This window comes from Emydura macquarii, unplaced genomic scaffold, assembly GCF_026122565.2.
Source record: "Emydura macquarii macquarii isolate MOO-44397 ecotype Brisbane River unplaced genomic scaffold, CSIRO-AGI_Emac_v2 contig_1119, whole genome shotgun sequence".
In the NCBI taxonomy this organism is placed as follows: Eukaryota; Metazoa; Chordata; order Testudines; family Chelidae; genus Emydura; species Emydura macquarii.
In genome coordinates this window covers 14,221,033-14,233,866 of record NW_027131256.1, presented here as the reverse complement: position 1 = coordinate 14,233,866, position 12,834 = coordinate 14,221,033, and the positions used below count along the sequence as shown (strand labels likewise).

Here is a 12,834-nt window from a genome sequence, read left to right as displayed (position 1 = left end):
AGCAAAGCCGCCACTACTCCACCCCCCAGCACAGGGCGGTGACTACCCAGAACCGTCGTAGCTGCCCACTCGCTCTCATGCTACCACGCCTCCGTGTTGTCACTTTATATAGTCCTCGAGCGGAAGTGACGCAGGGCGGTAATTCTACACCCCTCTTTCACCCGCCTTCCTCCAGCTCAGTTAATCCCTGGGTGGGGGCAGAGAACGGAGGGTTTGGGCTCTACGCAAAATGCGCAGCTCCGACCCAAGACGTTTTTGATGCTCGCAGGGGCTTCTAGGGGAGGGGCTCGGAGTCTCGGCGCTGAGAGGCGATTGGATGAGCGTGACCGGGGAGAACGATCAGAGTCTCTGGGCGCTGGTGATTGGGGGAACAACACACGCTCAGCGCGGCAGGAGGAACCAAAGCGCGGTGGGAGGGGGGGAATGTTGATTGGTGGCTCAGTGTAGACGGCGCGGCTGGGTGCGGCGTAGCGAGGTGATTGGTGGAACCCGAACGGGAGGGGGGGTGGAGCTTGTTTCCCCGGTGACGCCGCTGGGCTGGGGGCCCTGGAGACTGAGGCAGGGGCCCTGGGTGCAGCAAATGGCGGAGGAGGTTGGCGGCGGCGCCCGGCGCGGCGGGGAGGAGCTGGAGGCGGCGGAGCGGGGCCCGGGCTCGGCCTATCACATGTTCGCCATGATGGAGGATCTGCTGGAGAAGCTGAAGCTGCTGAACTGCGAGGAGGAGGCGGCGCTGCGGCGCCAACACCTGCGGCCCTTGTCCAGGTGACCCCTGAGGTCCCGGCCGGGCACCCCCCCTGCCTGAGCCCGCTGCTGGCCGGCCTGCGCCGCGCCCCGCCCTCTCCGACCGGCTGCGACCGTTCTCAGCCGTGGCTGGAAGATCCCCGGCCCGGCACCCACACGCGGCGGGGACGGAACGGTACCGCCGGGGCCTGCTGGGATTGAAGAGGCAGCCCCTGCCCCAGCCCTCCTCGGGGGCCTCAGCTTAGCCCTTGGGGCGGCTGCCACCGCGCAGCTCACGCACTGTCCCAGCGGAGCCTGGCTGTGGCTTCGCCTCCTCTCCGTGCTGGGCAAGGGGGCAGCTGGGTTTGACCCCCAGAGCCTGGGTGCGTGCGAGGGATGCATGGCGGGTCTCTCGCCTGCAGCCCTTCACCCCAGGGGGAGGTAGGGGTGATTTTCTGCTCGCTTCTTGGACGGGAGAGGGGGTGTCATGGACCAGGACCCTGTTGTGCTAGGCTCTGTACAGCCCAGGAAAAGAAAGACGGTGCTTTCCCCCACAGAGTTTACAATCCAAGCACGAGGTGAGCGAGAACAGGTTCAGACAGAGAGGGGTTTCCCTCGTTCAGATCTGGAAAGACTTGCATACTATACATCAGCGGGATTGGTACTGGTTTCTCTCACAAGCTGCCCAACTCTGCCCTGATCTACACTACAAATTTATGTTGTGGCTCAAGGTTGTGGAAAAGGCTCACTCCTAGCAACCTATACTGACTGTGCTGTCCGGTCAGCATAGGTAGTGTCTTCACAGCTGCGCAGCTGCAGCATTGTAAATGTAGACAAGCCCTAACTCTTGTCAAGTTTATTAACTTCCCAAAAGTCTTTTTTTTTTTTTTTTTTAAAGCTTGTGCCTGTTTTTAGGGAGAAGAATAAGCTATACAGGTTTTATCTGCCTTGGATAACTACAGAGATTGGAGAACTAGTGATATTATTGCTCATACTGCATTAGTGCCCAAAGGCTCAAATGGGATCATGGCCCCATACATTTATGTGCAGTACTTACACCTAAGAGGATGTGCCAGGTCCTGTCCTGTAGAGCTTACAATTTAAAGTCTCAATCCTTGTGTTGTCAACTCTAATGATTTTGTCACAAGTCCCATGAAAATTGGTGTGTTTCTTAAAACCCCAGATGTTGGAGAGATGGGAATACATCAGATTCTCCATTTCTTTTTTATTAAAACAAAAAAATTAGCCCTTACAGTTCAGGCATAAAGCATGAAAATGTGATCCTAAAGATTCAAAACCCAGAAGGCAAATAAAAAGAACTCTGTGTTTGGTTTTAAATCTCATGATTTTAAATCCGGTTTTGTGACTTTGGTGCTTTATCTAGCTCCACTGAGTTAAATGAGGAATGTTTGCACTGCACAGTGTACCTATGGTCGAGGTGACTACACATGCAGACCAGGGCTTGCTTGCTAGTGTATACATTGCAGTGGTGTGCATATTCCATACTTCTATAGCCCTGTCCACATTGCTGGTGCATTGGCTTGTGTTTGAAGCTGGGGCTTCTGATGTGCATCCAGGGTTCCTAGCGCCTTGCTAGCTGGAGCTGCTCAAGAGTTCTGTTTCTTGGTGTATTGTGGGAGAACTTGTTTGTCCATCCTGTGTCCTTGTGTGGATGTGTTCTCAGCACGTTCGACTAAGGCATTTCCAAGTCTGCATGTTCCCAGCTTTGTCCATTTCACCCGGAGACAGTCCAAGGGTCCAGCAATGGTGGAAAACCTTTTTCTGCTCATGGCTAAATCACTGTTGTTGCAGGACACACACAAGATCTGTGAGACTAGTGGATGGCTTCTGTCCTTTTAAAGATGGAGACAGCAGCTCTGGAAAGAGGATATAGCCATAGCACCTGCAGCACGTTTGACACACTTGATTTCCCATATGTAGATTGGTGCTTCTGGAACAGGGCCACAAGCACAGATTGGTGGGGTCACTCACATTGTCATGCATCCCTGGGATAACCATCAGTGGCTCCAGAACCTTTACATGAGGAAGCAGACCTTCATGGAACTGTGAAAAGCTTTCCCTGGCCCTCCAGTGCTAGGATATGCATATGTGTGAAGCCATATCATTGCAGAAATGGGTAGCTATTGCCATCTGGAATCTCACTGTCCCACACTGCTGCAGGTCTGTGGCTAACCAGTTTACTGTTGGCAACTTGCCTGTGGGGATCGTGATCATAAAAGTGGCCATACCGGCTCAGACCAGTGGTCCATCTAGCCCAGTATCCTCTCTTCCGACAGTGAATGGTATCAGATGTTTCAGAGGGATTGAACAGAATAGGGCAATTATCAAGTGATCCAGTTCCAGCACCCAGCAGTTGGAAATTTAATGACACCCAGAGCATGATGTTGCATCTCTGACCATCTTGGCTAATAGCCACTGATGGACCTGTCCTCTATAAACTTATCAAAGGCCTTTTCTACACTAGACACTGCAGTAATTACTGACCTAAGCGGGCAGTGTGGTCAGCTGAGAGCCCCACAGGCTCCTGGTGGGCTACCCCCCCCTCTCTGTTTCCTTGCAGGAACCAGCCCCAGGCTTCTCCCCTCCCCCTCTGGGAGCCAGAGGAAGCCACCTGGAAATTCTTACCCCTGGAGAATGGGATCCAGCTGCCCTGGCTTCCTTCTTCCCTCTCTCCCGCTGCCCACTCCACACACAGCCCCCTGCAGCCCTGTCAGTTTCACAGCTCAGTCATGAAATTGGCATAGCTGCCTGGGCTTGGGGGAGCAGGTGGAGAAGCAGTCCAGGGCTTTTCCCCTTCTGGTTCCAAGCTGGGGGGGAAGGCGCCCTGGGCTTTTCCCTGCTGATCTGGGCAGCCATGTCAATCTCATGGCTCAGCCACAAGGTTGCCCCAACTCCCTGCCGGGGGGCTGGTGAGGGGTGGGGGGGGATGGAGAAGCACCCCAGCTTCTGGCCCTCCTCCCAGCCTGGAGCCCTCCAGGGTTTTTTTTTGTCAGTTTCACCCCCTCCGCCCCCCCCCCCCCCAATGAGTATGCCACTGCTATATTTTATGTGTGCTTTGTGGTATATTTAGGACTTCTGGTTTTTGGTATGTATTAAGTTCATTTGAGGAGGGTTATTTTTAGCAATTTTTGAGTTCTCTGTAGATTTCCAAAAGTCAGCGGGTGTTGGGGCTTTGTTTGGAACTGGACCACGTTAACACAAACAAGACACTGTTCTAGAGCTTGCCAGCAGTTCCACACGCGTTAGTTTGAGTGCAACACATTTGAGTGCTCTGCAAATCACACTCCTCTTATATGCTTCGCTTCTCCCTGTGGGCAAGCCCTTAGATCAGGGGTGGGGAACCTTTTCCCTGCCAAGGGCCATTTTCATATGCCTACCGTCATTCGCGGGCCATGCCGCCGAATCCCGCCGCCGCCGCTGAAAAGGGGCACTGCCCGCCGCCGCCGTGAAACCGCGCCGCCGCCGACTCCACCCCCGCCGCCGAAATGCCGCCGCCGTTTCCGCCTTTTCGGCGGCGCGGTTTTACAGTGTCTGCGGGGTGCCGTGGGCCAGTAAAATGGGCAGACGGCGGCAGGGTTTCCGCGGCGGGGTTTCGACGGCGCGCACTTCCCGCCCGCCCGCGGGCCGGATCAAATTCTTTCGCGGGCCGGATCCGGCCCACGGGCCGGAGGTTCCCCACCCCTGCCTTAGATGTAAGGCAGGGAGCAGGCGCATTGCGTATATAAACATACTGCACTGGGAAAGGGGTGAAGTCAGCATGAATTGCCTAACCGTATCTGGTGTTTTTGCAGTGGTGGTTGAGTAAATACTGACACTTTTTTTTTTGTATTGGGGAGTGTTTTTTTGGTTAAAATGGAAGCCCTAAGAATATTCTCCACAGCTGTATTTTGTGTATGCAAATTAGCTTTAATATGGATGTAGCTTGATACGGATTCAGATTCTCTAATAAAACCTTTGTATAAAACTTGGACTTATCCTCTGTTATAACCAAAAACAATTTAAGAACAAAGACTTATTACAATAACATTAAGAAATCTTTGCAGGCTTTCACTTGCCAGCAAATAAATGAACAACAAAAGTGCAGAGTAACTAAATAAACTAGTGCAAAACTGAGTAACTGTAGTGGAACTGCGTGTCCCCTGAGTCTGTTCTACTTGGCCCTGCTGGAGCATGTTATATGGATTGTCTTGGATTGCACGGGTGGATTGTTGTACCTCTGTTTGTTCCAGGGGTGATTCAAGGCCCACCCAACTTCCAAGTTTTCCAGTGGCTGTATTGGCCACAGGACGTGGAGGGGTTCTGCCGTCAGCTGAACTGGAGCAGGGGCCTGCAGCCTAATGGTCATGATTGCAAGCAGCCTCTTGAATAGCTCCTTCTGCTTTTGCTTCTCCTTCAACCTCTGTTCTTGGTCGAAGAAATATGCCTCTGTCCTCCCCTTGAGCTTGGTTTTCTCCCTCTGCACCTTCCACTCCTTTTTCCCTCTCTGGAGCTCTGTTGGTCATCCACATTGGTCACGGTATCATGCAGCATTTCATCCCTGACCCTTTTCCTTCACCCAGGCTGGATGTGTGTTCAATCCCCAAGAGTACTGGATATATGCCTCTGTCCATCAGAAGTGGAAGAGTTTTTCCAAAGCAGTGAAAGAGTACATGATATTTTGTCCAGGGGAGAGAAAAGGGGGAGCGGGGGTGAGGAATCCCTCCTCTGCCTTTTACATCATGGCAAGGCCACAAGTTGATTCTTTTATCATCTTGGTATTTTTTTTTAATTCATTCTTTATTCACAGGCCTGCTAAAAACTTCCAGCCAGCCACATTGCCAGCACAGAAGGATGGTTTTGGGGGGGGGGGGGGCCGTGTTAAATGTTATTTCAGGTAATGCAGGCCTTAGGATAAATAAAACTCCTAAAGTTACCGAAGTAGGACAGAACTCATATTCCAGGCTAGCAAAGAAATATCATCCCTCTCTGTAAAGGAGGTTTTTGAGAGTCTGCTGACTGAACAGCATAGCAATGAATGGAGGGGGCTCGTGAGTTACAGAGGTGGCCCTTACAAGTATGCACTGCCCCAGAATCTCCTGACCATCTGGAGTTTCTACCATCTGGTTTTCAAGCAGCACCAGCCTGGAGCGAGTGAAAAGTTGGGCAAAAATCAGTAAGATGCTGAACTAAGGTACAGATGCTTTTATAGCTATAGAATTGACAACCTCCCTCTCCCACCCCAGGCAGCATATTGCAACCGGACAGCAGCCTGAAAACAAAATGTAGCCATCCTCAGCTTTGTTGCCATTGGGACTTATACAGAAAGCAGCCAGGGAAACTTGCAGCCAGCATTGCTGCTGTGAACAGACCTCTGGCATGACAAGCAGACCAGTTGCATACTGAAATATGCACTTGTGCTTGCTAAGAGTGTATCGCAGGTCCCTTTTTCTAACTATCTAAGCATAAAATAAGCATGCAGTAGTAAATAATAACATAAATAAATACTGCTCATTGCATCTCAGTTTTTCCTTACTGGGAACCATATGGATCCCATGTGGTGGTGGGGAGCAGGAAAGTGGCACCATGAAGCGAAATACAACCTCCTGTGTGTCATAGCCTCCAAGATAACGGTTTTATGGATCATATCCCAAAAATACCGCCCATTTATTATAATAACCAAGAATGTGTATTCCGCTTGTTATGTGCTGGGTCCTTCTGCATTGCCTCTTACTCTTTGGGCTTCTGCCTGGGCCCATCCACGATCAGTTCTTCCAAATGTCTAATATTTCATCTAATAAGTTTTCCTGATAAATGTAAGGAAGTCTTTGTAAGAAACGTAGGATTTGAAAATTACCTATTTGTTTTAGTATTCTCCTTGATGGGTTTATATTTAAATTTGGAATTAATTCTTTCCTGACTTTTTTTTTTTTTTTTTTTTTTTAATTATGGTTAACAACACTTTGCTACTGATTTTTGCTTATTGGTATTTTTGTAAATTGTTTTGTCAATTTTTTTCATGTGGCCCTTTATGAGAATTGAAACTAATTATTTTTACCCTGGATTTTTTTCTTCATTGGTAGATATCTAACTTTTCATTAGTAATCATATTAATGTTGTTCTGTGTACAATTTGTTGGCAGTATTGCATTGATGCTAATTTTGAATCTGTTTTGATAATTGTTTAAACTATAGTTTTAAAATTTTGTATTGAATTACAAATAGTAAAATATAACTAAAAACATTTTTTTAATAATATTGTATACAACCCATGATGTGGTGAAACACATAATTATGGATTTTTTTAAAATGCTTTTTACTGATTAGTTTACTTAGTTTACTAATTTTTACTTTTACTGATTAGTTTACTTAACTACTTGATGGTGATGTCTTTGGAATAATAGGGTCAAATTCTGAATTCACAAAAGTCAGTGGGAAGAGGGAACAGACTTGAGCCCATAGTATTTTAAGGGTCTGAGAATAATTTAGAAGAATAATTTTGGGTGTTATTGAGAGTAAATTACTCAATTGAGAGTAATTGAAACTGCATGAGCAAGCTAGAGAGGAAGGACGGAGGTCTGTTTGGTTCCGCAAGAGGCTCCAACAACAACTTACAAATTATTACATCATTAAGATACACTTGTTGATTGCTTATTCACTCAAAGCAGGAGACGTGAAAACTGCATCTTTAGTCTTATAGAAATTAGCCCTTCCATGTGACACATACGTGATAGATTCTTGTGGTTTGGATGATCTCATTTTGTGACCTTATTTATGGCTGAAACTATTATAAATTAATAGCTTATCAAAAACGAACTTGTTAAGGAAACTGCTTTATAACTGAGACTTCTCAGTAGTTCAGAGAACCCATATTAAACTTTTTTTTTTCTTCCCCCTTTTCAAACAGGCATTATTTTGCATTGCCCACTAATCCCGGTGAGCAGTTCTACATGTTTTGCACGCTTGCTGCTTGGCTGATTACTAAAGCAGGTCATCCCTTCGAACAGCCACAAGAATATGATGACCCCAATGCAACAATATCAAATATACTCTCAGAGTTGCGATCATTTGTAAGTGTTGAATATATTTTTGTTATTTTCAAAGGTGTGCATGTAAACTTCAGAAATGGTAGTAATTGCTGCTTCTATCTCTATGCTCACATTTCCAAAGATTTTGACAAACTCTTGTTTGTAAGTTTCATATCATGAAATATAACATGAGGCTTAAAAAGTCTGGGCCCACTAATTCCCTGTAGTGAACTGCAAAAATGGGTTCATTCTACAGTAAGTTTTCTCTTAACCTTGGCTGCTAGTATCACATGCGAATTATCTTGTGTGAAGCTCTTAATAGTTGATAGATTCCAGGGCCAGAAGGGACTGTTATGATGAACTAGTCTGATTTCCTGTATAACACAGGCCATAGAACTTCCCCAAAATAATTTCTAGAGCAGAACTTTTAGAAAAATATCCAATCTTGGTTTAACACTTGCCAGTGATGGAGAATCTGCCTTGACATATAGTAAATTGTTCCAGTTGTTAATTATCCCCGCTGTTAAAAATTTACACCTTATTTCCGGTCTGAATTTGGCTAGCTTCAACTTCCAGCCACTGGAACTTGTTATACCTATACCTGCTCTCCTCAGGATACCCAGAACTGTAAGCAACTGGGTATGTCTATACTGCAGTAAAACACCCCCAGCTGGCCCATGTCAACTGCCTCTGGCTTGCTGGGCTCAGGCTGCAGGGCTGTAAAATTGTAGTGTAATCATCTGGGTTTGAACTGGAGCCCAAATGTCTACACTGCAGTTTTATAGACCCACGGCCTGAGACCCGCAAGCCAAAGTCCACTAACACAGGCCATCCAGGGGTGTTTTATTGCTATATACATATATCCTGTGTTACTCCTCTGCTGCAAGCAACTGAGCTTTGTTGCTGCTAAACTGTCTTCGCTCCCTGACACCTAGTCTGTCTGCCTTGCCAGCAAACGCCACAGGACTCTGCCAGTCCAAACCTTGCCTTATAGGTAACAATCAGTGAATCCCAGTTTCTGTGTTCCACAGAAACATCTCCCTGAGGTACCCAGTCCCTCACTGTACACACACACAAATTATTAAGGTCACTGCCTCCAAAGAGGCAGAGCATGCATCTGCCTGTGTTTGTTTAATTAAGGACTCATGGTTAGTTCAGTACAACAGCACTGAGATGGTTTATAATAACACAAGAATAAGTTTATTAATAAAGAACAGAGATTTAAGTGATGCTAAGCAAGAGAAAAAGACAGGTATGGTTACAAACAAAACAAAACATGCTTTTTAGTAACTAAAATTTTAATTCAAGCAAGCTATACCTTTACATAAAACAGTTTCTCACTTACAGCAAGTTATCAGTAGCTCCTACCCTTCAGGCCAAGAGGATCCACTTTTCAGACAGTGTGTGCCATTCCCTTTGTTTCTGAAGAGATGGATAACTGAAGGCTTCTCTCCCCTTCTTTTATAGTTCAGTGAACCTTTCAAATGTATGCTTGTGGAGATGCCATACTGTCTCCTTCCTCTTCTGGTCAATTTTCTTCTTCTCAAGTTGGTTTAATCACTACGTTTACCTTTGTCCATGTACTTCTGTTGTCTCCGGCATCACCTTGTTCAGTTTACATTGAAGACACAGGTGAAACAAACAGATTTGTTCTAGACAAAGGAATGTTATCTGCTCTACTCAGATTGTTAACATATTTTAGGAACATGTATTTCCAGCACACACGTAATTTTTTAGTCTTACAGTACATACATCATGCAATGAGATTCATCAGCAGTGTGTCACCAGCTTTCATAAAAGACCTTACTTGATAAGCTTTCATAGTATACAATCAATAGATTCAAAATTGCTTATTTGGGATTCAGACTTTTCTTCCCCCTGGGGTGTCTGGACTCTGATTGTCACAGTACCTTTCTCTGCTAGACTGAAGAGCCTATTATCAAGTATTTGTTTCCCATGTAGGTATTTATGTAATATAATCAAGTCACCCTCTTAACCTTTATTAAGCTGAATGGACTCAATCACCATAAGATATGTTTTCTAATCTTTAATCAGTCTCCTGGCTCTTCTCTGAACTCTCTTCCATTTATCAACATTCTTCTTGAATTGGACACATTGAACTAGACACACTGTTTCAGCAGTCATCATACCTGTGCCAAATACAGAGGTAAAATAACCTCTACTCCTACTTGAGATTTCCCTGTTCATGCATCAAAGGATTGCATTATCCCTTTTGGCTGCAGCATCGTCCTGGAACTCATGTTCAGCTGATTATCCACTGTGCCCCTCAAATCTTCTTCAGAGTCACTGTTTATAAGGAGAGAGTTCTCCCATCCTGTAAATATGGCCTATCTTTTTTGTTCCTAGATGTATGTGTTTACATTTAGCCATATTAAAAATGGTATTTAGTAAGCTGGGCACAAGCAAACAAACAAGCAATCCAGATTGTATCAGTGATCTGTCCTCTTCATGATTTACCACTCTTCCAATTTTTGGGTCATCTACACACTTTATCAGTGATGATTTTGTTTTCTTCCTGTCATTGATAAAAATGTTAAATAGCATAGGGCAGGAGTGGGGAACCTTTTTTGTGCCAAGGGCCTGATGAGTATCCCGCCGCCGAATTCCCCCCCCCCGAATGGGCCCGCGGGCCGGACCAAATGATAAGGCCCGTGGGCCGGACGTTCCCCACCCCTGGCATAGGGCAAAAAACTGATCACCCTAGGATTCCACTAGAAGCACACCATTCAATAGTGATTCTCCATTTACAAGTACATTTTTAGACCTGTGAGTCCATTTAATGTGTGCTATGTTAAATTTTTAACGTTCTAGTGTTTTAATCAAAATATGTGGTATCAAGTCAAAAGAATATTATATCAACAGTTACCTTTATCCACCAAACTTGTAATCTCATCAAAAAGACACATTGTTAGTTTGACAGGTTCTATTTTCTATAAACACACATTGATTGGCATTAATTAAATTACTCTCCTTTAATTCTCTATTAATTGAGTCCCCTATGAGCCACTGCATTATCTGGTGTATGATCACTGTAAGACTGATAAGCCTTTAATTACCTGGGTCATCCTGTTTACCCTTTTTAATTATTGGCACAACATTAGATTTCTTCCAGTCTTCTGGAACTTCTCCAGTGTTTCAAGACTTACTGAAAATCAACATTAATGGTCCAGCGGGCTCCTCATTCAGCTCTTTTAAAACTCTGGGATGCAAGTTATCTGGACCTGCTGATTTTAAAATGTCTTAACTTTAGTAGTTGCTGTTTAACATTCTCCAGAGATAGTAGTGGAATGGAAAGAGTGTTCTTATCATATGAGACTACATCACCTATTTTTTCCCCCCAAATACAGAACAGAAATATTTATTGACCACTTCTGCCTTTTTGCATTATTATTGATAATTCTACTATTTCCATCTAGTAATGGACCAATACCATAGCAATGATTCTTTTTGTCTCTAATGTACATAAAAAACCCTTCCCCTTTATTGTCGTTAACTTGGCTGGCCATAGATTTCTTCTTGTGTCCCTTTGTTTTTTTTACCAATTTTCTACAGTTCCTAGCTTCTGATTTATATTCATTACTGTTGACTTCCTCTTTGTTCCATTTGCATGCTTGCATGTGCGTATGCATCAGTTTAATTTATATGGCCATTTCCATCAGTTGTGGGATTGAAGCTTTTGGGACAGCTAGTAAAGTGTTCTTAAACAATTCCCCATTATCATTCACACTTTTCTCTTTAAATTCTTCCTTCTAGCTGATGTAGCTCATAACTTTTCAGCTTTGTGAAAGGGGCCTTTTGAAGCACCAAGTATGTGTATTACTGAACTGGACTTTATTCTGCTTCCACATTATAAATATGATTGTTTGTAGTCCTAAATTACCACTAATGTTTAGTTCTCTGATCAGTTCCTCTTTTATCTGTCAAGACAAACTCTATGGTAGAATTCCCTCATGTTGGATGCAACACTTTTTGAATTAGGAAATTTTCATTTATAGTATTTAGAAATTCCAAGAGTGTTCTTCTACCAGCAGCATGAAACCTCCAGCATATGCCACTCAAATTCAAGTTCCCCATGATCACACAGGTTTTTTTCCTAAGACGTTATAGATAAGTGTTTAAGGAGCTGGTCATTTTGTTCTCTAGTGTGCTTTGGTGGTCTGTAGCAGACACCAACTAATACCCCGTCTTGTGCTTTATCTGTTAGGACATTGATCCATAAGCATTCACTATCATTTTCTTCTGAGTTATCAGTGACTCAGAAACAGGTAATGCCGTTTTTTACCTAGAATGCCATTCCCCCTCCCTTTTGCCCACTCAGTCCTTCCTAAATAGGTTATAACTGTCATGCTGTCTGGAGTGGTTCATGACTGTGAATGCCAACCTCAGAGTAGACTGTCAAAAAGCAGGTCATACACCCCAAACTGGTAGTATGTTCTATAATTGGGTTTCACCAACCTAGTAACAAAGGTGAACTACTGGATTACTGTAACAGTCTTACCATGGAGTCCCAGACACTTTCCTTGGGCATCACAGTCTACCTTTCCACCCAGGCAAGCTGGACTTAATGATAAATGGTCACTTACATCAAAACTCACAAAATATTCAGGTTGCTCCCAGTCCCAAGAGGCTAACCCCAGATCAGTTTGTACCTTAGTTAGATCTCACAACAAAGACAACACCTATAGCCAATTCTATAGTAAACTAAGGATTTATTAACTAGGAAAAATAAGTGAGAAATCTATTTACAGGTTAAAACAGGCAACATATAAGCACAAATGAGTCACAATCTCTGGTTCCAAAAGGCGACAGAGATGCAATAATCTGTCCACTGAGTGTCTTTTAGGGTTAACCCAGGTTGACCCTGGGGGATCTCTGCTTTTCGTTTCTTAGCTCCAGCTTTATGAGAGTTCAAACAGCAAAGAAAGATTCAGTTTCTCCTTATCAGGAATTTTTATCTCCTCCATTCCAGAGAACAAACTGATGGGATGAGTTCATGCGTAGGTCTTTGCATTCCTAATTCCCTCCAAGAAGGAATCAATAAAGTCTCTTTCCTTCGATGCTGCACGATA

General features: G+C 44.7%; 1 protein-coding gene across 2 annotated transcripts in view; it reads left to right on the top strand.

Moving 5' to 3' along the window:
- Nucleotides 1-221: 221 nt before the first annotated feature.
- The window catches only part of IFT57 (intraflagellar transport 57), a 33,835-nt gene continuing 21,222 nt past the window's right edge, over nt 222-12,834 (top strand). The window contains exons 1-2 of one of the 2 annotated variants that reach the window (XM_067546210.1): nt 222-762; nt 7,624-7,786. In XM_067546210.1, the coding sequence (XP_067402311.1) occupies nt 581-762; nt 7,624-7,786 (345 nt within the window). In that variant the 5' untranslated portion in view covers nt 222-580. Of the gene's footprint in view, nt 763-1,099; nt 1,299-7,623; nt 7,787-12,834 lie in introns of those variants that run through there. The other variant, XM_067546211.1, reaches the window with a different exon arrangement.